Genomic DNA, 27961 nt, shown 5'->3' on the forward strand with positions numbered 1-27961 from the left:
TATATATATATATATACAGGGGTTATGTTTTTCAAAAAAGCAAAGACTTTGATTATTTTAAAGATAACCAGGAATTTCTTTTGTTATCAAGCTATATTATTACATCAATTCAAAAAACAATAAATTCATCTGCTAGAGTTATTCTTATTTGAAATTCTGTATCAAAATATTGATTATTTTCAGAATTATAATAGATAACCCCAATAATATTGGTTTATTAAGAAACAATAACCAACGAGTTCAAATATAGTTTGAATCATTGTATTCTTCTCACTTAAGGAATACACTTCTTCTCAAGAATATCATACTTTGAACTGAGCGTTTCGCTCGTCTTTTCTTTAATGTCGCCTCTATAATATATTACCGAAAGTACAATTATAATAAGAAAAACAACAATCCCGCTTGAAAAATATAAAAAAAAATATAATAGTAAACTATTTTAAAACAATGACTACAACAATGGTTTTTAAACTATTAATTTTATTGTTACTATCCCTAAAACTTATATTTGCTCTGGATGGTGGTACAAAAACATCATATTATTGTCAAAGCACTGACTCAACCATAGTTACTTCTACAAGTACGAAAAAGGGAACTACTCTACTTGCTGTATATACAACAACATACTCTTCCATTTTCTTCCCATATTCCGCTTCCCAATCAACAACAACCTTACAAACTTCTGGTCCTTCTTCAACTGTTACCTCCATTACCTACTCTACAATAGATAGTGCAACTTCTTCTATTTGTCAAACTGTGACGGTAACTTTGATATATACACCACTGATCCGCACATCATTCACTACTACTACTGCTTCCTCCGTTGATAGTACCATTACATACTCTACTTCAATTTACAAAGATGCTGGCAATCTAACTGAAACTACTGTATATTATGTGGCCACTCCAATACGTAGGTCTACTGAAACCAAAAGAACCACAAGTGCCTTTAATGGTAGTTCCCAAACGTACAGTATCATTTATGAAACTGTGACTGATGCTTCGGGAAATGAAACAACACAGACCACATACTATGTTGCTGTTCCAACCAATCTACTGCTTTCTACCACTACTGATGACGGTTGGACGGGTAGTGTTGCGACTACATGGTCTACACAATTTGTGACGACCACTGGTGCTGACGGCTTAGCTACTCCAGGTACTGTGTATTGGGTTCACACTTCGAGAGTGGCCGGTATTACAGTCACCGGTACATGGTCAGGCACGTTTACGACGTTCTACTCCACCAGTACTTCGTATAGCACTGATAGGAATATTATCGGTGTAGCTACCTCGACATACACTACAACATACTACTACATCCATATTCCAGCATTTAATAGGACAACTACTACCACGACTGCTTCTGTAGAATCAGCAACCCGTACATATTCCACGTCGATTTACTCTGTTACTGATTCTGATGGAAACGTGACGACCAGCACCATCTATTACGTTGCTACCCCTACACGTAAATCTACCGCTACCTCTAGTACTACCAGTAACTACAGTGGCAGTACTATGACTTACACAACCGTTATCAACACTTACACTGATGCTAGTGGAAATGCCACTACTCAGACTACATACTATGTTGCTGTTCCTACTAACTATTTAAAATCTACTACTACCAATGACGGTTGGGCCGGTGATGCTGCGACTACATGGTCTACACAATTTGTGACGACCACTGGTGTCGATGGATCTACCACTCCAGGTACTGTGTATTGGGTTCACACTTCACGAGAATCTGGTGTCACAATCACAAGTGCTTGGACTGGTAATTTCACGACTTTCTATACCACTTCTGTCTCATATTCAACTGGATATTTCCTTGGTGTTGCAACAGGAACAAGAACTACAACGTACTATTTTCTTTATATTCCACACTATGGATCAACTGTGTCCTCCACTAGTTGGGGAAGTCATTCTGATACAATCACGGCAAGTACTGTACTAACATCCTATACGCTAGATAATGGCGATGTCAGTACCATTACATATTATTACATCGAAACACCCGTTCGTCGTAGTACATCTAGCTATACGCTGAAAAGTAGCTTCCGTGGTACTAAATCATCAACTTATTTATCTATTTCTAGAACTATTACGGATGAAAATGGTAATGAGACAACTGAAACTACATACTTCATTGCTATTCCTACCGCTCTTTTTAGTACAACGACTACTGCACCATGGTCAGGCTTTTATACCTATACATACTCTATTGGAACTGATGTTGTTACAGGCGATGATGGATTTACTTCCACAAAAACAGTCTATCATGTCGCTACCCCAACACCCGACGGTTATTGGGTAACAACTTATTGGACTGGAACCTATACGACTTATTACCAGGATGGTTATACTTATGCTTGGGGTTTCTCTTATTTAATTATTTTTGGTTACTGGCGTTATTCATTATTTTACTTAGAAACTCCATTGCGTAGAACAGGTTATACAACAACCACAAACGCCTGGGATTCTACTTTTACCTTAACTGCTAATTTAATAACATCGACTACAGGTTATGATGGTTATGAGACTACCGTAACTATTTATACATTGTGGACTCCTGCAAGTACACTAACTAGAACGGAATTCAGACAGGGTACATTTTCAGGCACTACAAGTGATACAATTAGTACAACAACTGAGAGAATTGGTGATGATATCAGCTACTACTACCAACTTATCTATTATATCAATTTGCCATTAAACATAGGCGAATCAACTACTTACACCAGCTGGGATAGTAGCTTTGGATCTAGTGTTTCGACATATTTGACTACTAGTACGAATATAGACGACGTGCTTTACACAGTCACAGTTTATATTGTAGCCACTCCATCAATTCCATATTCTACAAGTTCCACTGGATGGACTGGATCTTATGACAGAATCGCATCAACGACATCTTTCACTTCTTTGGGTTATATCGATAACTTTTTAGCCCACTGGACTATCACCGTTATTGTCATAGAAACTGCTTATCGTAAATCAACTTCAAGAGTTTTAACTTGGGGTTCTGTTAACCAGGATATTACCTATTTGACCTCTATATTTATTACTACTAATGTGTTAGGACAAGAGGTGACTGAAACTGTATATTATGTCACAACACCTATTCGTGTGACATCTACTACACGTTATTATCCATTTTCATCAAATACGCATACCACTACTATCTCTATTGGTACTACAACTTTTGTTGGTACCGATGCATATTCTACTACTGAAACCATTTATTATGTCGCTATTCCTTTAAATTCTCTACGTACTACAGTATTTACGAATTGGACTGGTAGTTATATTGATTTTTATTCAACTGTCACAGGCAGTTCAAAGACTACTACTTATTATGTCAGAACACCAGGGGACGGTTTAGTCACCACTTTTATTGATTGGGCTGGTGACTATACTACAACAATTTTAACAACTACGTCTATGAGTTATGGATTTTCTGAAGAGTATTATGGTGGATGGTCATATACTGTATATATCGTTGAAACGCCTCAACGATATACTTCCACCACTTCATATGATCCATGGATTCAAACATACACTAAAACCTATAGAGAAACTATAAGGACCTTCACTGGTAACGACGGAGAAGAAACAACAGAGACAATATTTTACGTTTATACTCCTTGGCGTATTACTACAACTTCTACAACAACTGGTTGGCAAAATTTCAGTACCCAAACATATACGACTGCAACTATTATCACTAATGGGAAGGATGGGTTTGAATCCACAATTATTATATATATGGTAGCAACGCCTCAAGAAATGTTTACCAGTACTTCTTATTCGGCTTGGACTTATGCTTCGACAGACACTTGGTCTACTAGTATTCTAACTGGTACTAATACTAACGGATTTATTTACACTCAAACAATTTACTTTGTCAATACTCCCAAAAGAGAGTCTTTTACTACGACATACGACCCTGTAAGTTCTATTGATTATACTTCTACATTATCAACACGAATTAGTACTTATACAGCTAGCAATGGGGAAGAAACTACCGAGTACACATATTTTGTCATTACACCAATATTCAATACTTTCTCGACTAAATACACGTTATGGGATGCTGATGAAAGTTACACATATTCTACTCTAATTACTACCGTCACTAAGGATGGTAATGCAGTTACCGAAACTATCTACTATGTTTATACGCCGAAGAGAATGTTTATCAGTACTATTTTTACTTATGGCAATGGTCCAACATTAACCTTATCCACAGCTTTTACGACAGTTACGGATTCAGAAGGGAATGCTACTACTGGTACTGTTTATTTTGTGCAAACGCCAGTTAGATTATCAACTTCGAGCACTTATGTTTCTTGGTCTATTGAATCACTCTCAACTTCAATACAAACAGTCACTTTAACTGATGAAGATGGAGATGAAATTACAGAAACTATCTATTATGTGTATGGTCCAGAATACAACTTGACATCTACAACTTTCATTACAGCATCATTTGAAGATGGTGAAACTTTGTCGACAATTTCGTCCGCATATTATGGTAGTGACGGTTTCTTAACCAATGCAGTGATTTATCTTGTTAACGTCATAGAACGAGAAACAACTTCTGAATTTCAAGAAACCTCTTCTGAAGAAACCTCCACTGAAGAAACCTCTTCTGAAGAAACGTCTAGTGAAGAAACGTCTTCTGAAGAAACGTCTAGTGAAGAAACGTCTTCTGAAGAAACGTCCACTGAAGAAACCTCTGCCATGGAAACCTCTGGTGAATCCTCTGGTGAACAATCTTCTGCCACTGAATCCTCTGGTGAACACTCTTCAACTGTTGAATCCTCCGTTGAAGAATCTCCTGCCACTGAATATATTACAACGAACTTACAAACAAGTGAATATACTGACTCTGAAGGCAATGTCACCACTGGCACCACCACGTTCCCAGTCGAATCCTCGTCCGAAGCCTCGTCCGAAGCCTCGTCCGAAGCCTCTCTAACGACCTCCACGTACACGTCGACTGACTCTGAAGGCAATGTCACCACTGGCACCACCACGTTCCCAGTCGATTCCTCGTCCGAAGCCTCGTCCGAAGCCTCTCTAACGACCTCCACGTACACGTCGACTGACTCTGAAGGCAATGTCACCACTGGCACCACCACGTTCCCAGTCGAATCCTCGTCCGAAGCCTCGTCCGAAGCCTCGTCCGAAGCCTCGTCCGAAGCCTCTCTAACGACCTCCACGTACACGTCGACTGACTCTGAAGGCAATGTCACCACTGGCACCACCACGTTCCCAGTCGAATCCTCGTCCGAAGCCTCATCCGAAGCCTCTCTAACGACCTCCACGTACACGTCGACTGACTCTGAAGGCAATGTCACCACTGGCACCACCACGTTCCCAGTCGAATCCTCGTCCGAAGCCTCGTCCGAAGCCTCTCTAACGACCTCCACGTACACGTCGACTGACTCTGAAGGCAATGTCACCACTGGCACCACCACGTTCCCAGTCGAATCCTCGTCCGAAGCCTCGTCCGAAGCCTCTCCAACGACCTCCACGTACACGTCGACTGACTCTGAAGGCAATGTCACCACTGGCACCACCACCTTCCCAGTCGAATCCTCGTCCGAAGCCTCTCTAACGACCTCCACGTACACGTCGACTGACTCTGAAGGCAATGTCACCACTGGCACCACCACGTTCCCAGTCGAATCCTCGTCCGAAGCCTCGTCCGAAGCCTCTCTAACGACCTCCACGTACACGTCGACTGACTCTGAAGGCAATGTCACCACTGGCACCACTACTTACCCAATCACATCTGTGACTAGTTCTATTTTAACAGGGTCATCTGAGGAAACTGATATCATTTCGTTCTGGACTAGCACTGATTCTGAAGGAAATGTTTCAACCGGCTCTACTACAATTCCAGTAACAATGACCACCTCCACGTACACGTCGACTGACTCTGAAGGCAATGTCACCACTGGCACCACCACCTTCCCAGTCGAATCCTCGTCCGAAGCCTCATCCGAAGCCTCTCTAACGACCTCCACGTACACGTCGACTGACTCTGAAGGCAATGTCACCACTGGCACCACCACGTTCCCAGTCGAATCCTCGTCCGAAGCCTCTCTAACGACCTCCACGTACACGTCGACTGACTCTGAAGGCAATGTCACCACTGGCACCACCACCTTCCCAGTCGAATCCTCGTCTGAAGCCTCGTCCGAAGCCTCGTCCGAAGCCTCTCTAACGACCTCCACGTACACGTCGACTGACTCTGAAGGCAATGTCACCACTGGCACCACCACGTTCCCAGTCGAATCCTCGTCCGAAGCCTCTCTAACGACCTCCACGTACACGTCGACTGACTCTGAAGGCAATGTCACCACTGGCACCACCACGTTCCCAGTCGAATCCTCGTCCGAAGCCTCGTCCGAAGCCTCGTCCGAAGCCTCTCCAACGACCTCCACGTACACGTCGACTGACTCTGAAGGCAATGTCACCACTGGCACCACCACGTTCCCAGTCGAATCCTCGTCCGAAGCCTCGTCCGAAGCCTCGTCCGAAGCCTCTCTAACGACCTCCACGTACACGTCGACTGACTCTGAAGGCAATGTCACCACTGGCACCACCACGTTCCCAGTCGAATCCTCGTCCGAAGCCTCTCTAACGACCTCCACGTACACGAAGCCTCTCCAACGGACCTCCACGTACACCTCGACTGACTCTGAAGGCAATGTCACCACTGGCACCACCACGTTCCCAGTCGAATCCTCGTCCGAAGCCTCGTCCGAAGCCTCTCTAACGACCTCCACGTACACGTCGACTGACTCTGAAGGCAATGTCACCACTGGCACCACTACTTACCCAATCACATCTGTGACTAGTTCTATTTTAACAGGGTCATCTGAGGAAACTGATATCATTTCGTTCTGGACTAGCACTGATTCTGAAGGAAATGTTTCAACCGGCTCTACTACAATTCCAGTAACAATGACCACCTCCACGTACACGTCGACTGACTCTGAAGGCAATGTCACCACTGGCACCACCACGTTCCCAGTCGAATCCTCGTCCGAAGCCTCATCCGAAGCCTCTCCAACGACCTCCACGTACACGTCGACTGACTCTGAAGGCTATGTCACCACTGGCACCACCACGTTCCCAGTCGAATCCTCGTCCGAAGCCTCGTCCGAAGCCTCTCCAACGACCTCCACGTACACGTCGACTGACTCTGAAGGCAATGTCACCACTGGCACCACCACGTTCCCAGTCGAATCCTCGTCCGAAGCCTCGTCCGAAGCCTCGTCCGAAGCCTCTCTAACGACCTCCACGTACACGTCGACTGACTCTGAAGGCAATGTCACCACTGGCACCACCACGTTCCCAGTCGAATCCTCGTCCGAAGCCTCGTCCGAAGCCTCGTCCGAAGCCTCATCCGAAGCCTCGTCCGAAGCCTCGTCCGAAGCCTCATCCGAAGCCTCTCTAACGACCTCCACGTACACGTCGACTGACTCTGAAGGCAATGTCACCACTGGCACCACCACTTCCCAGTCCGAATCCTCGTCCGAAGCCTCTCTAACGACCTCCACGTACACGTCGACTGACTCTGAAGGCAATGTCACCACTGGCACCACCACCTTCCCAGTCGAATCCTCGTCCGAAGCCTCGTCCGAAGCCTCGTCCGAAGCCTCTCTAACGACCTCCACGTACACGTCGACTGACTCTGAAGGCAATGTCACCACTGGCACCACCACGTTCCCAGTCGAATCCTCGTCCGAAGCCTCGTCCGAAGCCTCTCTAACGACCTCCACGTACACGTCGACTGACTCTGAAGGCAATGTCACCACTGGCACCACTACTTACCCAATCACATCTGTGACTAGTTCTATTTTAACAGGGTCATCTGAGGAAACTGATATCATTTCGTTCTGGACTAGCACTGATTCTGAAGGAAATGTTTCAACCGGCTCTACTACAATTCCAGTAACAATGACCACCTCCACGTACACGTCGACTGACTCTGAAGGCAATGTCACCACTGGCACCACCACGTTCCCAGTCGATTCCTCGTCCGAAGCCTCGTCCGATGCCTCTCTAACGACCTCCACGTACACCTCGACTGACTCTGAAGGCAATGTCACCACTGGCACCACCACGTTCCCAGTCGAATCCTCGTCCGAAGCCTCGTCCGAAGCCTCTCCAACGGCCTCCACGTACACGTCGACTGACTCTGAAGGCAATGTCACCACTGGCACCACCACCTTCCCAGTCGAAGCCTCGTCCGAAGCCTCTCTAACGACCTCCACGTACACGTCGACTGACTCTGAAGGCAATGTCACCACTGGCACCACCACGTTCCCAGTCGAATCCTCGTCCGAAGCCTCGTCCGAAGCCTCATCCGAAGCCTCTCTAACGACCTCCACGTACACGTCGACTGACTCTGAAGGCAATGTCACCACTGGCACCACCACGTTCCCAGTCGAATCCTCGTCCGAAGCCTCGTCCGAAGCCTCGTCCGAAGCCTCTCTAACGACCTCCACGTACACGTCGACTGACTCTGAAGGCAATGTCACCACTGGCACCACCACGTTCCCAGTCGAATCCTCGTCCGAAGCCTCGTCCGAAGCCTCGTCCGAAGCCTCTCCAACGACCTCCACGTACACGTCGACTGACTCTGAAGGCAATGTCACCACTGGCACCACCACCTTCCCAGTCGAATCCTCGTCCGAAGCCTCGTCCGAAGCCTCATCCGAAGCCTCTCTAACGACCTCCACGTACACGTCGACTGACTCTGAAGGCAATGTCACCACTGGCACCACCACCTTCCCAGTCGAAGCCTCGTCCGAAGCCTCTCTAACGACCTCCACGTACACGTCGACTGACTCTGAAGGCAATGTCACCACTGGCACCACCACGTTCCCAGGCGAATCCTCGTCCGAAGCCTCGTCCGAAGCCTCTCTAACGACCTCCATGTACATTTCGACAGACTCGGAGCGTAATGTCTCTAGTATTATCACATCCTACCCAGTTGAATCCTCCTTTTCTTCGCACATTTCTTTGTCTGGCAGTTCGATTGGTTCAGCAAGTCCGTCTACTTCATTAGCTGCTTCGACGAACACTGATTTAGCATCGACTTGGACTAGTATAAGCTCAGAGAGCTTTTTGTCAACTGGAACCACCTCTATTGAAGTTTCATCAAGCATATCATCGTATATATCTGTCATCGTGTCATCAGAGGCAACCTACTATAGCAATTCTTCCTATGTTCATTCAACATCTTCTGACGGTACTATTTTAACCTCAATTACCAGCCCATCAAGCAGCAGTCCAACAGTCAGTGCTTCATTTAGCCATTATGAGTCGTGTGTAATTTACACAAGGGGTACAACCATTAATGGCAGCGCGTTAGATGCAACTTCCAAGGTCAGAGGATCTACTTCATCAAGTGCTCCAATGTCTAAATCGACTACTGTTGTTTCTTTTACAAGCTCTACATATCCAACCGAAAGTCATGCTTCAACAGTTGCTACCTCTGCGGGCAGTGAGATATCGGTTTCGTCATCAAAAATATCTACCAATGATAGTAATGAAACTTCATCCACCCAAACTGTTGCTATCCAAAGTTCAAGTAAGGTTACTACTACAATAAGTGGTTCCAATACTGGGTTCACTTCAAGTATTCCGGCGTTGTCAACCTCTTCAGACACACACAGTCTAACTACTGTTACAGAAACTGTTAGCGGTACAGTAACCACATACACTACATATTGTCCTGAATCGAGCGATGATAATGTTTCCAAGACTGAAACTGCCTCCAGAACTGTTTCTAATAACGGAGTCGAATCGGACTCCAATGGTAACCCAAGTATCGGTTCTTCTGCTGGCCCAGTGAATTCTGACAGTGCCTCTGTCAGTATTCCTGCTCCAACTACTGTTGCTAATGCTGATTCTAACAACTCAGCTGATTCTAACACTGTATCTCAATCTCCAAACTCAGAGAGTGATAACACGTCTTCTGTTTCACCTGCTACTAATTCAGGTTCTTCATCCCAACCAACTGCTTCAGTTTCGTTCGAGGGTGTGGGTTCCAATACTAGAACTTACAGCTCCTCAATGTTCGCCTTTGTTGGTTTAATTGTGATGGCAGTCATTGCTTAGTAGACAATTTTTAAAATTTAATAATTTTTGTTTGATATTTGATTTCATCTCCATACTTATCGAAATTTATGTACATATTTATATATGTATATATTAATAAAAATAATATTAATCTTCTTAGCTCTTTAATAATATAGTTACGTATTTTCTTGGGTGGATGTTATCCACTATCTGTAGTTTTTAAGAAGTTTCAGTGAAACATGTACAAACCATATACTTTCCGTGTTAACTTCCGTTTCAAGAGACATAAAGAACCTATTATTTTAATACTTGTAACTATAACAACTATTTGATAGGAGGAATATACAGATTTTGGATAATTTATCATTAGTTTTTTTGACGACAATTAACTTTTCCGACTCTATATTCGTCAAGTAGATATTTTAAAGAATTCACAATCTAGAAATGTAGTGCTTTATATTATATATCAGATTGAATATAATTGTAAACATCTTTGTGGTGCGAAAGCCTGTGTGAACCGAATACACATTGTGTTTCGTTAGTAATCTATACAATATTAATGCATTGCCTAAATTTTCGGTCAATACTAATTTCTTTCTTATTTTGTGAGGATATTCATTTTGTCTTCACAACGCTATGAAACTTCTCTTATGTACATTATAAGAATGTCTTGAAATTTTTACTTCTACCGTTCAGATACTATGAAAAAGTAAATAGTCCATCAAAACATGACATCATACTATTCCGTGAGAGTTAGAATGTTTTCGTATCGGTGGTACTAATTCCAGTGTTTGTGATAACAAGAGTTTAAGTCATTTACTATATTGTCGCGATTGTAAAATGTTGGATATAATAATTGATAAAAGATTTATATCTTGCCTAATTGGAGTATGTGTTATTGTATTTTGGTCATACACTACGTCAAATTAGGAAAGAGTAAATATCACATATGTGATGATTTGTTATTCGCATTACATAAGCAGCCAAACGTCACAATCCAAATTGGAAATTAAAATCATTCAATATATTCAACATGTCTTTCGAAGATGGAAGGGTTTCGTGATCGTGACAGAAATCATTGGTATAAATACCAGGTTTTTTCTAGCCATGTAAAATAAATCAACTGTCTTAATCAACTTGTATAATTAGTCTATTATATATATTATTTATTTTATATAGATCCCCACGGAGGATTACAATAAATCACTGACTCTTAACAACGAATAATCAATTAAAATATAATATTAAATATAAACTGATTAGGAATTTCATTATGGATGTGAACGTCAGTATAGAGTTGATTTATGGACGTAGTACCATTGCATTGTACTGTTTTGAATATTTGTTCAACAATCCAGTGCTCATTAAATGGTTTAACAAGATAACTAATTTCTTGATGAATGCAAATATCACAATAAATCAACAATGTCTTCAGGAATATTAAAAAACACGGTAGAAATTGCCTTCCTTCATTATTCTTGTCCAATTAGCCAATCGATCAAAGTATTAAAACAAACATGGAAAAGACAGTTGGCACTAATTATTATTAGAATGTATTGCTCGCCAAATTTTTAAATAAAACTAATTGCACACGGAATTCCGTTGCTCTCTTCTACTTTTGTTTATATCACAAAGACCGTATCGCTCGTATAACATTCCAAACCATTAATAATCCATATCCTCAGAACATGAACTCATCTACTTAGTAACATAAGTCATTAACTCTCCCCTAAACTTTTATAGAAATTATGTTTTCATTTATGTGCAATTATTTTTTTTGCCCGGTTTGAGTGTTCATTATTGGAATGGAACTGTAAATATATGTAAACACCAATGCGCATCTAGCCTATTTCAACACATAACACTCGCCTCTTATAGAACAAGCATATTATAGTGACTTCAAATCTGTCTAGTCCAACTAAGCATTACTAACAAACTAAAACAATTCTTTAAAAGAAACGTCCATTCCATAACTAAACTAGCCTGTATATTACTCAGTCCCTTGTTTTTAAGTAAATAATGCACGGTCCCTGATAATTTTCTTCGCCGCTTCTCATCTATGGTCAGTGATATCTGCTTTTATCTCAATTTCGATCCGAAATTGTTCCGACTTTTCATTCCGTTACCAAAAGAGGCAAAGAGAAGCGCTGTTTTTGGTAACATTCGGGCGTACCCCTCGGTTATTTGCACAAAAAGGGTCTCGCATTTCGAAAATAGTTGTTCCGTCGAGTATAATAAGTCCGAAAATGTCGTGACAATAAAAAATTAATTTGAAAGAATAGCAGCAACTCGATGAACTCCTCACTTAAAGGTCAGGTACAAAAAGAAAGTTGTTCTGTAGTGTTCATTTTTGGAGATTATAATATTAAGTTAATTATGAAGTACAATGGTCGCTATCCAGATAAAATCTAGTCAATCAGAACAATGCAACGATGTCGTTTCCCTTTTTGGGTCTTTTAGAAGATAGATAATATTTTGGTGCCCGAATTATTATTGTTTGTTATTATAACTGTCATTGCTACTGGTCATACTGGGGTATTACGTACCATGGTATGTTAGATGCATTCAATGATAGGAATATTAGTTCATTAGGCTGTGCTCCAAATGGTTCAAAGTTGCTTCACATTTTACTAAAAATATTATATGTTTTACGTCATCGTAGCACTATAGCAAATTTCGAAGACATGGTAAAGAATCTTCGATTATATTGGTCCACCCAACTTGGTAGGAGTTAGGGACAATTTTGGATACTTAACTTTTAGTAAGAGATCCACGAGTTATGTAATGAATACAACGCTATTTTTGCGTCTGACTGTATTCAGATTCTTGGCCTTACATCAAACGTGGCAGACCTCTATGTAACAAACCTTAACTTTATTGTTACCAATAGTTTTGACTATTGTGTGAAAGGTAAAGATGTTAAGCTTTTTAAAAGGACTTCAATCATGTTTTAAATAGAAATGATGGATGCAGGGCTACTGTTGTCGCTAATAATCCGTTTGAAGTTGAATATATGAAATTAAAATAAATATAGATTGAAAAATCCTATCTGATGATTAGACCCTCGGGTCATATACAGGAGTAAACCCTCAAGAAGTCGTAAAAGAAGAGTAGAACAAGACACTGTGTTGTTGAAAGCTTTGGCTAGCGAAGAAGTTGAAATACAATGTTCGGTCTTGGAACATCATTATAAAGGTTCAAAAACATTAAGGCTTATCATTCTATCGTACTACATATATCATAGCGAGTTTTAATAATGAAAATGTGGGAGAATTTGGCGTATAGTGAATTGATAGCTAATCCATTTCCTACTTTTTTTACTAAGGTCTGTTAGAACCATAGTTGTAACGATATTTGGAATGTATTTAGAAGCAAACAAGTTAATGGAAAGGATTGGTTTGAATTGGTCGAATTCTACAATGGTCCGATTTGTTTTATCCAATATAGTAGCTGAGAAGACCTAAAAATATGAGAAAATCTAAAGAGAACGTCACAAAACTCAACAGTTGTAGAAATAAAATGGAAGCTCAAAACGAGCTCATATTAAATCAGTGGAAAGAAGTAATGATTAACTTACAATAAGTTAAGATTTAAACATAGTAATTTTAGAAATAAATTAAAATATTTTTTTAGTGTGTAACTTTAGAAAGTTAGATATACAATGGGCACTTTGTTATCAACATTGTGCAAAAAAATATGAATAACTGACAAGATGATCGTGTGGTTATAGTGAGGTCACGTAGTTTAAGAATAAAAGTTAATGTGTATTTATCTTTGCAAATATATCATCGATTCTCTTTGAAAGAAGAACTCTTTGAAAGTTTTAAACGCCACAGTATTCACTTCATCAACTTGGATTTATTATAAAAATACTGTTCCATCTTAATACAGACTATCTGGCTTCCAAGAATTGCGTCATTTCTAAATTGTAATGTATAAGAGAAGAACTTTTGGTATGGCTTTGAAATTTAAAGAGAAAAAAGTACCTGTGAGAACATTATTGATTAGTTATCGTTTATTATCAATTGCTCTCGAGGCAAGAATGGTGAAAACCGTGGCGTAGTTGCTTCTGGTTTGGTTATAAAAACGAAAAGCAAAAATGGAAACAGTGAATGTTTGAAAATGGTTGTAAATTTCGTTAGAACCAAACGAATGAAAACCTAATTTGAAGATATTATTTTTTAAAAAACAGAATAAGTTGCTTATTAATTCAATTCAATTGATCGAGATAAATTTAAAGATTGTTAAATAGAACATATTTTCTTTTCAATTGGTGTATACTTTAGACCAGATTGTTTGTCATTTGATTACGAACTAAAATATAGCCAAGAGTTGAATTACTATTGTCTAATTATTCGACACACTGATTAAAATGTCTGTTACTGCAAAGAATTGCGATATTACATATGCTATCGGAAAAGATACTAAAATCCCTGCTGTTGCATTGGGTACCTGGAAAGCTGCTCCAAATGAAGTGTACACTGCCGTTTTAGAAGCATTGAAAGCTGGTTACAGACATATTGATGGTGCTGCTATCTATTGTAACGAAGAAGAGGTTGGAAAAGCTATCAGGGACTCTGGAATTCCAAGAAAAGATATCTTTGTGACCACCAAGTTGTGGGGTACTGAACAAAGAAACCCACTCCGTGCCTTAGATTCTTCTCTCAAGAGATTAGGCTTAGATTACGTTGACTTATATTTGATGCATTGGCCAGTTGCATTGAAAGCTGATTCCATCACTGATAATGACCTATTGACAATTCCAAAATTACCATCTGGTAAGACCGATATTGATATTGAAAATTGGAACTTTATTAAGACTTGGGAATTGATGCAAGAATTACCAACATCTAAAGCCAAAGCTATTGGTGTTTCCAACTTCTCCATAAATAACTTAAATGAACTATTAGCTGCACCAACTACCAAGACTATTCCAGCTGCTAACCAATTTGAAATTCACCCATTATTACCCCAAAATGAATTGATTAAATATTGTCAAGACAAAAAGATTATCGTTGAAGCCTATTGTCCACTAGGTGGTTCCAATGTTCCACTTGTTACCAACCCAGTCATTACTGAAATTGCAACAAAGCTTGGTGTTAATGCAGGTCAATTATTGATTTCTTGGGGTATCCAGAGAGGTTACGTTGTTTTACCAAAATCTGTAAGAAAGGAAAGAATCGTCACAAATTTCCAAACTATTACAATTCCAGCTGAAGAGTTTGAAAAAATGAATAATTTAACTAAGGAATTTGGTGTTCAAAGATCTGTTAATATTGATTTCTCTCCATTCCCAACTTATCAATAAGTATATAAACTAAAATATTTTATGATAAAGATATAGTTATTTGGAGCTTATGTAAAAACCATATACGTTGAAATATTGAATATATGAATTTAAACATCAGATAATGATAATTTATTACTGAAGTTCTAAAGTAATTTATATATATATATGTAGATATATATGGAATAAATAAAGTAACAAATTTGAAATTATGTACAATATTTGATCGAAAAACAATGATCCCAATTGATTTGTGCTTCTGCAAACCATATATTGTAAGATCAAAGTGAAGAATATTATAAATTGTAATAAAGAGTTTAAGTGTAATTATAATTTTATTTTTCTTATTTTATAATTTTCTTTTAAAGGTTTTCTCATTTGTGAATATTGTTTTGAATATATTGTAATGTTGATGTTTTAGGTTTAACTGGGGCTAATAAGAATACACCTGATAGGATTGAATGTCTTCGGTACATGCAATTAAACTTATAATTCATTGTAGTATGGTAATTTGGTAACATCACCTACAGCCGAGTAATTAAAATTAGTCAACTTGAAATCTTTAACTTTTGAAACATCAACAGTTGCGCTCTGTAAGGATGCTTGCAATTCAGTGAATGATTTAGCAGAAGAGATATTGATACCTTTTTTCAATTCAGAAATGATTTTCTTGATATCGGAGCCGACCTTTATAGTGTCATGACCTTTGACGTACAAAGAGAATAAAGCCACATCGGAGTAAGCATCCAACTTAATAGTGGTGATCAAATCTGATAATCCAGAGACATCTGTGGATAAATAATTCTTTAATACTTGGAATGTTGGTAATTCGTCTAATTTCAATGGGATAGCAATAGCTGCAACAGATTCACCGACGTGTCTTAACCTCGAGGTTTGACCAGTATGGATGGATTGGTTTTCTGCCTTTAATTGGGAACCAGCTGGCAAAGAATTTATGACAGATTCAGTGACGAATTTTTTCAAGTCATTTTCTTCAATTCCTTCAGCTTCGATGATAATATTTTCCTTAGTGTAAACTTTATTAGCGAAGTCTTTTAACTCATCCAAAGAAATCTTTTCCACACCATCGAAATAGACTGGGTTACCTAAACCTGATCTGAAAGTCAAATTGTATAGCGAATCTTCGGCTTTATTGATTGGGTGAATATTATTTAGAGTTAAATCATGATGAGCAGCAGGTAATACTGTTTCGACTAGTTCATGTGGTTTGAAAGATGTCTTGTAAAGAACGTTACCGATTGCTTCGAGATAATAAGGCAAATCTGCCTTCAAAAAAGCTGCCTTCAAAGTGATAAATTCCCTGTCGACAGTGGATTCAAATCTACCACCTAAAAGTTCAGATTCCCTTACTAATCTCAAAGCAGATTTATTGTTAGTGTTTTGAAAGTTGAACCTCGAAAGTAAATGAGAAACACCATCTTTTGAAGCAAAACGAGATCCAGCCCTCACTTTAACTGATAGAAGGGATAATTCTTCGTTATTAACGTTTGGTTTGGCGACTATTGACAGTCTTCTAATCGATTGTTTTGAAAACTGTAGTTTATGAGCGTGGGATAGCATGGAGAGGCAATGTATGGATACTTATATCTGTGGTTGCCTAAAACAGAGGAAGTATTATATACACATGCACGCCAACATATGAATATATGATCACAACTCAATTGCAACTTATAACAACTCTTATATATGTGTGTGTGCATACATTATAAGAGACAGTTAGGCTAGTAGCTAAGGTAATATTTATTGACACTATTGAAATTTCAGCAATAGGGCCAACATGATTGGGAGCGAGCCTGGCCGTCCAGCGGGCCACCCCATCGCTAGGGAGGTCAGAGAAAAGCACCCTGTCTAGCGAAGCAGCACCGCAGCCTGGGCATTGGCAGGGCCCGGCAGATCTCTCTGTCTAAGTCGTAGACAGAAAGAACCAGAGTCCCCTTTTCCCTCACGCTTGCTCGCGGGGGCCCGCCATCTTTCTCGTCCGGTAACTGCGTCCCGTGCGCGGTTCGCACGGGATGGTTGTTAAAGTGGCATCTCATTGGCTCGTCCAGGATGATGTGGTTAGGGTTGAACAGGATTTCTGTCAGGTCTCTGATGGGGTTTAGGGTGTAGGGTTGTGGGATTACCCGGTCTGTTGCTTATTTCCGTTTTCCGTTTCGGGAATGTTGGAAGATATTTATTTTGGATCACGTGACCTGTGATGAAAATTTGTTTGGAAAGCAAGCATCGCAAGAATCAGGACATGAAGTGATGAGATGAGATGAGATGAAACGGTGAATGATCAACTACAGCATATTTGTAAGTATATATATATGGCCACATAACTACTTCTAGGTTTGTGCTGAGTCGCAGGTTTACAACCTTTCTCAGAAGGAATGCCATCTGTGAACTTATACAAGCAATTATGTCTACCGCCAGTGTAGTTGACGCAACTGGAGCTGCCGCTCCAGTTGCTGGAGAAGAAACTGATTTGAAAGTCACTTTTACCGATGAAGTTAACGATTTAACGGGGGTTGCGTCTTTGGAGCAGAGGTCATTGAACTCAAAGTCCTTTCTTTACTCTGAGGTCACTAAATCACATTTGGGAGAGAATGCAGAGTTGGTTATAAGAGTTTTGGTTTCGAAAGGGAGGTTGACGATTCATGAAATACACAGGTATATCAGCGGTGTACTTGAAAATGGAATGAACAAGTTTGCAGGTATTAACAAAGGAAAGATCAAGAAGATTCTGATCTCATTGGTGCAATTGAGATGTGTTAGCTTCTTCGTTGAAAATTCTTTGAATAAGAAGGCTAGCACGTACTATTCCGTCAATTACGACGGTCTGGACATTTTACTTTACAATGGGTTGATCCTTGAAGAGGTTTCAAACAGATTTAACTCGGATTTGGCAACAAGAGTTGTCCAAAACATATTATCCGTGGGTTCGTTGACCATCGAGGAGTATTTACACAGTGGAGATTTTAAATCGGAAGGTATTGAATTCAACGTCAAGCAAGCTTTCTTACAACTGTTCGAACAGGGGTTTTTGGTTCCAATGTCTATGGTATTGCATACACCAATTAATGATCTTTGGAATAAAATATATGCTGAGGAATATAAAAAAATCCCAAGAACATCAACTTTATCAGAGTTAAAGAAAAAAACTGAGGCCAAGGAAAAAGCAAAAGTGAAATTTTTGTTCTATTTTGATGATTTAAATAACATCTCAAAAAACACAATGATAGACCCTCAAACCTCAATGAAAATTTTAAAGCAAAATATACCACTAACGATTAATTTTGATAGATTTTTGAAAACTAGAAGAACTAAACAATTGGTTCATTTTGCTAGATCAAGAGTAGGCGACATCCCTGCATTTATTTATAAATTAGCGTTACAGTCAACTGAAAGGAACTCTTTACCTGTAACAAATCCATTCGTGAAAACGGGTTTATTGCAAGATTTAGATGATGCGAATATTATTAGAGAAGAGGATAGAGTTAATGAAGAATCAAAAAAAGTTACTTTTACTGCAGCTGACATAACAAGATGCTTGCCACATGGCTTAGATTTGAAAGGATCTTTAACATCGAAAGTAAAATCGAACAAACGTATGAACAATGAATCAGAAAATAACGTACCAAAGAAATTAAAGACCGAAGATGGATTTGTCATTCCATCCACTCCATCTGTATTATCTCTTTCAGAAAAATCAAATGAATCTATTGATACTCATACTCAAGGTGAAGAAAGTACAATATTGGATGATGTAGATATTGATGTTAACTTTGACGAACAGGCTGATCCTATTACTTTGGTCAATGGCCATTTGAAATTATTATCACAATCAAATATTCCATTTTTAAGAGAGGCAAAACCAGGTGTTTTTTTCGTACCATTTACAGAACTTCTCCCTGTGTTGCGTTCTAGTACATATGATAATATTATTACATCTACTTTGGGTCCATCTTCAACTCGTGTTCGTCGTTGTGTAATTGCTAATAGATTAACGTCTGAGAAAGTTATTAATTCAACAGCATTGATGAAAGAGAAAGATATCAGATCAACTATTGCATCTGTATTGAAATATAACGTCTTAGAGATTCAAGAAGTTCCAAGGACAGCAGATAGAGGTGCGTCAAGAGCTGTTTTCTTATTTAGATCAAAGGAAAGACATTCTTACGATTTCATGAGAGAGAATATTTCATGGAATATGGCCAATTTGATGTATAAAGAGGATAAATTGAAAGCTGATAATATTACATTGTTAACAAAGGCTAATAGAGATGATGTTAAGGGGAAAGAAGGAGAATTATTATTACCTAGTGAAATGAGTCAATTAAAAATGGTTAATGAACGTGAGCTAAATATCAAAACAAGAATTTGTAGATTATTATCACTGTGGGAAGTATACAAATTTTAAATTATGCAGAGATAATATATTATGAAAGTTCATATATTAAGTCTTGTATTATTTATGTATATAAATATATATTTATGTTAATAGACTAACAGCATTATTATTTAAAAACATTCATTTAATGATTTCAGAGACTTCGCACTCCAAGGAGTCAAGAACAAAGATCTTTGAATATTCCTTAAATTTGACATTTCAGAGTACTTCTCACTTAATTGTTCTGCAGTTAACTTATTTTGTCCTTCGGAAGCTACTCTCAAAGATATCTTTTCAGACAAATTCTTCCATGAACGATCATTATTTGGAAAGAAAAATGCTGTTTGTTGAAATAATGGTAACTCGCTGGATGAGGAAGTTCGTTCCAACTTCTTGACTAAATTTAATATTAAAAATTGAAGAGATAAATGTGTATCCTTTATTTTCTCTGACAATGATATATTTTGTAAATCTTGTAATATTGTTTCCAATATATCAACATGATTTTCTAGTAAGGAAATAGCAGCGATAGTTAAGGTGACAAGTAATTCATTACCATTGATGGCTATGTATTCCGTCAATTCATCCAAAGCAATCATTTTGGATTCCTCGGATCCTATGTCATATAATACCTTAGATACTAGTATCACCAAGTATTTAGAATCCTCAGACAATTTTGTTAATATCTGGAAATGTTCTAAAGTCTTATCATAATCATCAAGGAAATAATAGGCTAAACCTAAACAAATATTATTAGATATTTGACATGAGAGTGCCAGACTGCTGTCATACTCTTGAATAATTCCTTGCGATAAATTAGCATTGTCTATCGAAGTTTCGTAATTGCCTAATCCAAGTTGAATTCTAGAAATCTGTGACTTAATTATGGCAAAATTATACAGTTCTTTTTCATCTTGAGTTTTTTCAAATCTTTTTTCTAATATTTCAGATAATCTACTGGCCAGTTTATCGGCATATAGATATTGGTGCAATCTTTCTAAAACTAAAAGCGAACTTTGTAATGCATACGCATCGTTTGGTGATTTTTTCAAATACTGTTCTAATGCATACGCTGCAGTTGATAGTTCTTCTAAAGAATCAAGATTATTTTCAGTTTTTGAATACCCAATTTGGTTTTGCAGCGTGTTCTTAGCATATAATAATTGAGCAACCTTCGATCTACCATTTGCTAAAATATATGCATGAGAGAACATATTAATACTTTCTTGCGTGTTTCCCTCTTTTTCTAGTAATAATGCCATACCTAACCAAGGTGATGACTCCTGTGGTGCAATACTTTGCGTTCTAGCGAGCACTTGACGGGCAAAATCGAGATCCTTAGCCTTCAAAGCCAATAAGGATAAATTAAACCAAACCTCAGTATCTTTTGGTGATAAGGCAATAGATTTTATAAAGCAATGTTGGGATACTCTCCAATTTATGTCCATGGTACTGATACCTAAAGCAATCCATGATTTAGTTGAATTTGATTGATATTCTATTGCTTTCTTAAAAGAAAATATGGCAGCGTCCCTACTTTCAGGTAACCTTAACATTAGTAAGGATACAAGTTCAGATACACCAATATTATGCCATAGAGATGATTTGACAGTTGCAGAAGTTTCTGAGTTTGTGCCACTTGTAAAAGCACACTTTGATGATAGAACTAAAAATTTGCAGGCTATTGTGATATTGTCATCGTCTGTTGATGAAAGGATACTTTCAAGGTTAATTTTGTCAATAGCATCTAGCTCTTCTATTTGCAAATTTTTGACAGTTTCAAATATTGAAACTAACGTCTCAATAGGAAGCTCCTCGATCTTAGATTGTACAGATATAAATAACTGAAGAGAGCTAAAAAGTGAAATCCAAGCAATTTGTGGGTGAGTTTGTAAATCAACAAACAGGTGATAAATTGAATCAATGGCCTCTACTGAAACTTTTATCGATTTTGTTAAAAAACCTCTGTTATATAAATCAGTAGCGTAATTGGTTAAAGTTGAAGCATAAGTTGCATGGAAAACCTCTTGATCAAGTGAAGACAAAGTTAGTTCCTTTAGTAAAAGAATACTGTCCTCGTACTCTCCTATGTTTGATAGGGACTCGGCTAAAAAGAGCTTAGCATACAAATGATTTGAATCTAGTTCAATTGCCTTTTCAAAAACCTTAATAGAAGCCTCAATCCTACCACATCCTACGTAGGCTTGTCCTAATCCCACCCACGATTCAATATCTTCTTTATCAATACGTAAAGCTGATTGAAACCATTCAATTGATTCTGCTTCTTGTTGCCTTTCCAGATGGGAAATACCGACTACCCTGTAAGGCCAAGATAAGGACTTGAGATACTTTTTAGCACCATCAGATTGTACTAGAGCTTCTGCAATGGCATGAGCAGCAGACCAATTTTCTGCGTTTGTATATTTCCTTATAATATATTCTGCTGCAATTATATCACCGGAATTTAATTCGAATGCTTTATAGTAGCATCCAAACGCTCTCTGTTCATCATTATAATATTCTGTATAAATATGCCCAAGTGTAGAAAATGATAATGAAAAGGTTTCCAGAAGCTTCAAAGATTTAATTAGTAGTTGATAGGCCAAATTGACTAGAGATAAGTCTTTTGAAGTGTTCTCGATCTCTTTTGCCTCCTGTATAGATAGATAGGTTTTTGCTAGTCTCCAAAGAGTCATTGTATGTAATTCAATCGATAAAATATCAGTGCCTTTCATATTTTTTAAAGCAGTGTTCAAGATATCAATAGCTTCATCATATTGGTGTAAGTTTGTGTATGTCCATCCTAAAGCACTTACAATCTCCATATTTTCTGAGAATTCTTTTCTAACATCAAGCAACAGATTGTTTGCTTCTTTCCAATTCTCCATTTCTATGAATATTAAACCTTTACCTAACTTTGCGCTTGCATTATGTGGTTCGACTGTCAAAATCTTTTCATATAAAGCTAATGCTGTTTTGTAGTTTCTTTTAAAATCAAAATATGTATAAACTGTGGCTAAATTTAAAGTAAAGGCTAACTTTGAATTTGGAAGTGTTGCACCTAGAGATTTGATGGAATTAGCAACTAATGAAGTACCTGTTTTTATGTATGGTAATGCAGCCTCGTACTCTCTGGAAAGTATATAATATTGTGAAACAATTCTGTGAGCCAAAGCAGAAGTTTGAGCCTTTGGTATATATTCGATAAGAGAGGTCAATATATCTGATTCAAGTAAAATTGGGGAATCCTCATCTTGTTCAAGCATTTCCTTCAGTTCTTCAATATCTTCTTCATTAGTAAGTTCTTCACGATTAAAATCATTGTCTGCAAGTTCTTTATCGTTTGATCTGGATTCATTAACCTTTTTATCATTACTATCGGTTATATTGAACGAGGTTGTGTCATATTTCGAAAAAAATGAAAATAACCAGGAATACAGTATGACTGCCAATGGTTCATTAGGAAACTTTTTGAAGAAACGTAACACTAATTTTGAATCTAAGGAATTCAAATCTTGGTAATCTTGCCATTCAAAATATAACTTCCATGCTCTAACAGAAGAGGTGTCAACTAAAACCAAATCTTCTACCATTGTTTTAATTATCCCATATAACGTGTGTTTGGTATCAGCAGGCATAGAGTGTAGAACTGTAATTCTATGATCTAGCCATTTTATCTCAAGTTCGTTTCTTTCTTCATCATTATCAGTAATATTAACCAATTGATTGAAATACTCATCACATTTAGAATTCTTATACACTTCCCATGCTAACTGATTGATTTTAATCTGATAGTCTGGATCATTTGCGCTCAACTTTAATCTCTCCCTACTGACAATTTTTGAAACTTCACTTTGTTCTGTAGTTAAAGTCAGTGACAATAACTCTTTTAAACAATCTTGTGGTTTAATCAAATGTCTACCAATCTTCTCAGCAAGTGGTACACCCGGTCTCATAGTTTGCAAAAACATATATTCAATATCTGGAACTGCCTTCCTAAGCATACGTATATTATGAATTAACTCGACTAGTGATTGTTGTTGTTCTTGTAATAGATCAGAATATTGATCACATAAAGTAAAATACATTTCCAATGGTATTATATGTGGGAAGATCATGGTTTGTCTCTCCTCAAAAAGCTTGAATAACCCTTTCCATGCTAGTAAATTTGAAGGAATAGAATCAATAGCTTCCCTATAAGCAGAAATTGCATTTTCTATGTTCTTAGAAATATCACCGGAATCTAAACAAGAATATGACTTCCCTAAGAATACATAGGCAAAGTAATTGTGCTTATCCAATTTCAAAGTTTGTTTACAGATATCAATAGCCTCCTCGTAATCACCTCTAGCTACCTCTGATTTTGCCTCTTTCAAAAGCTGCTTCAGCTTCGTAGCATTCAAATTCTCTGATTTATTATCCATTCTATGTTTAATTCGTCAAAGAACGATTTCAATTGTTAAAACAAATATTGATAAGAACACAATGATGCGCAATAATGATGTGCCGACTCTCTAATGGCTCAAAAGTAAATTTATAACCACTATTTTTTATATGAAATGATATTTATTCTTTCCAGTAGTTTCTAATTCTTAAGTATCAGATTTCAATAATTTCGGCTCTAGTAATAAAAGTAAAAAGTATAAAATAGAAACTGATAATAGTGAAAAATGATATAACATTTCCTTAAATGTTGGTTAAAGAACGTATATACACGGCTAAGTAGTATTGGTTACAATTTCTGAAGACTGTAAATATATATTTTCATTAAGTTTCTTATTGTGGCAGGACCAGGCAAGTACTAGAGCTATTGCTGGGCTGAAGATCAAGAAATTGTCAATTGGAAATATTACACACCATGCATACGAACCAATCTTTGAGTGTGGACCAAATATCACCAGAGCTAATCAATAAACTGAAGAATGCGTTTGAAATAATTGACGAGAATGGTGATGGGGCAATTACAGAGGCTGATTTAAGTAGCATATTTAAAACATTAGGAATTGTGATGAGCTCAGATGAAATTAAATCAATGTTAGGAAATAATGATGAGAGTGAAGGTAAATTGAACTATCCTGAATTTTTAGCCATGATGGGTAATATCTTGAATAGGTTTAACCAAAAGAAAGAAGTGGTGAAGAAAAGTTTTGAAGTTCTAAGCAAAAACTCAAATATTGACGTTAAGAAAGGTACGATACCCAAGCAAACCCTTTTAAATTATTTAGAAAAAAATGGATATGAAAATGCAGAGATTGAATTCAAAGAGATACTAATGAGTTTCAGCAATGACAAGAGTGTCAATAATGGTGATTTCAAGATAGTACAATTCCTTGAAACTGTATTCGATGAATAATAACTATTTACATAGCATTAGCATTCATATATTTATTCATAGACACATTTGCGAAAAAAAAAAATTCAATAGTGAACTGGGCAAGATTATAACTGTTTTTATTACATATATGATGTATGCCAACTATAAAATCTGTTTATATTATATGATACAATTTGTAATTATGCATTTTACAAATGATAATTCTAGTGATCATTTGTGTTACTTCTATTATTTTTGTTTTTTCAATTGAAATTAGAACTAATTCATTTAAGTCTGTGTTTTTTGATCTTCATCTCCATTTCTGGATTACATTACGAAGACAGAATTCGGAGACTTCTTATAAATCCACAATCAGTTCTTCAACACTCCAGTCTTCAAAAGAACCATCTGGTAAGTATCTTCTAATAACCAAAGGAATCTTCTTTTCAGAAAGTTCCTTCATAGCAATCTTTAGCGGATCAGTTTCACCTTCCAGATCAACAAACACAGGAGCATTCATTGAGATTTGTAAAGCTCTAGTACCTAATATTCTAGCTCTTTCGTACTTGGTCATGTATGGAGTCGTAGTTCTCTCTTCCTTTGGAATAGCTCTTTCCTTCAAAGTTTTTCTTCTAATTGTCTCGAACTGCTCCTCTACTTCTAGACCGTTTCCAGTACCACCAACAACTATCGTCTTACCATCTTCGGTCTTTGGCTCATTACCATCATCATTTTTGAATCCTTCATTGAAATTCTCTTCATCTGAGAAATGCTCCACTTCGAAGTTCTCGAAATTCTCATTCCCGTCATCATTAAAACCTTCTTCGTAATCAGACATTGTTTATTTGTTTTTTCTTTTATTCTACTTGGAATATATGTATATGCGTATGTGTATGTGGGTGTATGTGTATGTCTTCGGTCACTTAAATGACTGTTTCAGATCTATCCTAATGATTTCAGTACCCAGGAAATTTAGCAATGCACTCTAAAGAAACAAAAACCAGACAATGCTCCTCTCAAGTCTTGAATCAAGACGGAAACCGAGCATCCTGGAACCAAAGTAAACATACTATAACACCTCTTTTAAAATAACTTCTATCAATTAGTTCATTATCCAATTGTTATTTTGGGCTTCTCACTACAAAAAATTTTCAATCTGTTGACCTTATAGCGGTTCCGTGCGGGTAAGGGCATCACATCCGATGACATTTCAAATTCTGATGGCACTGGCTGCTCATCGCCAAAGAAGTAAACTATTTAACTATGGTTAATTGGAAGGATTCCTTTTCTATATTGGCCAGTGAGGTGCGTCTTGGAAGGATTGCAGCAAGGGAGAGTCGATTGTGATAACTGGTTGTCATTGTTGTTGCGTTTTGGAGAACATGGGATTCGTCAGCGCAGACTCTGAGAAGTCTGATAATGTTAAAATTTCATTATGGAGAAGTGAATCAACTGCCAGGAGCAGTAGTAAATCTAGTGGTGTTGCATTGGTAAATGGTAGTGATACTGGTACAGACGATTTGGATGACGGCGGGTTGAGCGACGTGAGTGTCAGTAGTATAGACAGTTTTTCCAGCTCATCGAGTACCTCAAGTAGAAGAATAAAGAAATATTTCTGCGAATATGATGGTTGCAACAAATCGTTTGCGAGGCCCTCGACATTGACAGAACATCAGCAGTCCATTCATTTGGGGATTAAGAACCATAGTTGCGACGTCTGTGGGAGTAAATTTTCAAGGAAAAGTCATTTGGAGAGACATTTAATATCGCATTCAGCTGAAAAACCTTTCCATTGCTCATTTTGCGACAAAGGTCTGACTACGAGACAACAGTTAAAGAGACATGAAATTACTCATAGTAAATCTTTTCAGTGCACGTTTGAAGGTTGTGCTGAAAGTTTTTATAAACATCCTCAACTCAGAGCACACGTATTGTCTGTGCATTTAGAAAAATTGAAATGTCAATTCTGCGGGAAGAGCTTCCAAAGACCATATAGATTAAAAAACCATTTGACAAAGCATCACAACCCAGAGGTAGAGAATCCGTACCCTTGTTCGTATAACAACTGTACAAAGAATTTCAAGACTTGGACCGCATTGCAAAGGCATTTAAAAAATGATCATCCCAAGGTTAGATGTGAAGTATGTGATAAGCCATGTGTTGGTGAGAGTGGGTTAAAAATGCATATGAAAATACATGACGACAAATTGGTAATTAAAAATTGGAAATGTAACATATGTGAACACGAACTGTTGGATGAAGATTTGAAATCAGAAGAGAAATCGTTCGCAAAGAAAAATGAATTGTTGAATCATTATAGAAAAGAACATAATGATCATATACCCGACGAACTGCTTATAGATTTTAACACCGATGAAGATCAGATTTTCAGAGAAAATGATGTATCTGTTTCAAACAGGGATTCATCTGGTATTGCGAACCATAATAATTTTGATACCGATGATAATAATGTGAGGAAGAAGAGAAAACTAACAGATTCAATGATAATTCTAAATGAAGAAAAATTAGGAAGGTGCATAAATGGTGATGATATGACATGCGAGCTTGCATTATCATCAAACAACAGTGATTTAAGAAACTATGAGACTAAGAAAGGTACCAATGCATTGAGCCTTCTAATGGATACTGTTGGTAGAAAACTAAGTTGCTATTTCCCAGGTTGTAGAAGAACATTCAAAACAAAGGAACGATTTGATAAACATATTTCAAAGCACAATATCCATCAACTAAAATTGAAAATTGCATTGGAAAAGGAACAGGGATCTAAAGAAAATAAATAAATATAGAACTAAATATATAATTAAGTGTCAATTGTAAGAATAAGGGAGTCATT

At 37.8% G+C, this 27961-nt stretch overlaps 8 protein-coding genes across 8 annotated transcripts; 5 read left to right on the forward strand and 3 right to left on the reverse strand.

Annotated features, from left to right (window-relative positions):
• Positions 1 to 447: 447 nt before the first annotated feature.
• Positions 448 to 10152, forward strand: TPHA0G00200 (uncharacterized protein; the record flags this gene model as incomplete). The annotated part of the gene is made up of 1 exon (XM_003686244.1): positions 448 to 10152. The coding sequence occupies one exon, from the start codon at positions 448 to 450 to the stop codon at positions 10150 to 10152; it is 9705 nt and encodes a 3234-aa protein (XP_003686292.1).
• Positions 10153 to 14485: 4333 nt separating this feature from the next.
• TPHA0G00210 (uncharacterized protein) lies at positions 14486 to 15421 on the forward strand (the record flags this gene model as incomplete). Its single annotated transcript, XM_003686245.1, has 1 exon — positions 14486 to 15421. One exon carries the CDS (start codon positions 14486 to 14488, stop codon positions 15419 to 15421), a length of 936 nt encoding a protein of 311 aa, XP_003686293.1.
• A 465-nt stretch (positions 15422 to 15886) lies between these two features.
• QCR2 (ubiquinol--cytochrome-c reductase subunit 2) lies at positions 15887 to 16981 on the reverse strand (the record flags this gene model as incomplete). Its single annotated transcript, XM_003686246.1, has 1 exon — positions 15887 to 16981. The coding sequence occupies one exon, from the start codon at positions 16979 to 16981 to the stop codon at positions 15887 to 15889; it is 1095 nt and encodes a 364-aa protein (XP_003686294.1).
• Positions 16982 to 17822: 841 nt separating this feature from the next.
• On the forward strand, positions 17823 to 19823 carry RPC82 (DNA-directed RNA polymerase III subunit C82; the record flags this gene model as incomplete). Its single annotated transcript, XM_003686247.1, has 1 exon — positions 17823 to 19823. One exon carries the CDS (start codon positions 17823 to 17825, stop codon positions 19821 to 19823), a length of 2001 nt encoding a protein of 666 aa, XP_003686295.1.
• A 101-nt stretch (positions 19824 to 19924) lies between these two features.
• Positions 19925 to 24217, reverse strand: SKI3 (SKI complex subunit tetratricopeptide repeat protein SKI3; the record flags this gene model as incomplete). Its single annotated transcript, XM_003686248.1, has 1 exon — positions 19925 to 24217. The coding sequence occupies one exon, from the start codon at positions 24215 to 24217 to the stop codon at positions 19925 to 19927; it is 4293 nt and encodes a 1430-aa protein (XP_003686296.1).
• Positions 24218 to 24651: 434 nt separating this feature from the next.
• MLC2 (Mlc2p) lies at positions 24652 to 25146 on the forward strand (the record flags this gene model as incomplete). Its single annotated transcript, XM_003686249.1, has 1 exon — positions 24652 to 25146. One exon carries the CDS (start codon positions 24652 to 24654, stop codon positions 25144 to 25146), a length of 495 nt encoding a protein of 164 aa, XP_003686297.1.
• Positions 25147 to 25465: 319 nt separating this feature from the next.
• RPO26 (DNA-directed RNA polymerase core subunit RPO26) lies at positions 25466 to 25945 on the reverse strand (the record flags this gene model as incomplete). Its single annotated transcript, XM_003686250.1, has 1 exon — positions 25466 to 25945. The coding sequence occupies one exon, from the start codon at positions 25943 to 25945 to the stop codon at positions 25466 to 25468; it is 480 nt and encodes a 159-aa protein (XP_003686298.1).
• Positions 25946 to 26489: 544 nt separating this feature from the next.
• PZF1 (Pzf1p) lies at positions 26490 to 27908 on the forward strand (the record flags this gene model as incomplete). The annotated part of the gene is made up of 1 exon (XM_003686251.1): positions 26490 to 27908. The coding sequence occupies one exon, from the start codon at positions 26490 to 26492 to the stop codon at positions 27906 to 27908; it is 1419 nt and encodes a 472-aa protein (XP_003686299.1).
• Between the last annotated feature and the right edge of the window lie 53 nt (positions 27909 to 27961).

The sequence above is a fragment of the Tetrapisispora phaffii genome, chromosome 7, assembly GCF_000236905.1.
Source record: "Tetrapisispora phaffii CBS 4417 chromosome 7, complete genome".
Taxonomy (NCBI): domain Eukaryota; kingdom Fungi; phylum Ascomycota; class Saccharomycetes; order Saccharomycetales; family Saccharomycetaceae; genus Tetrapisispora; species Tetrapisispora phaffii.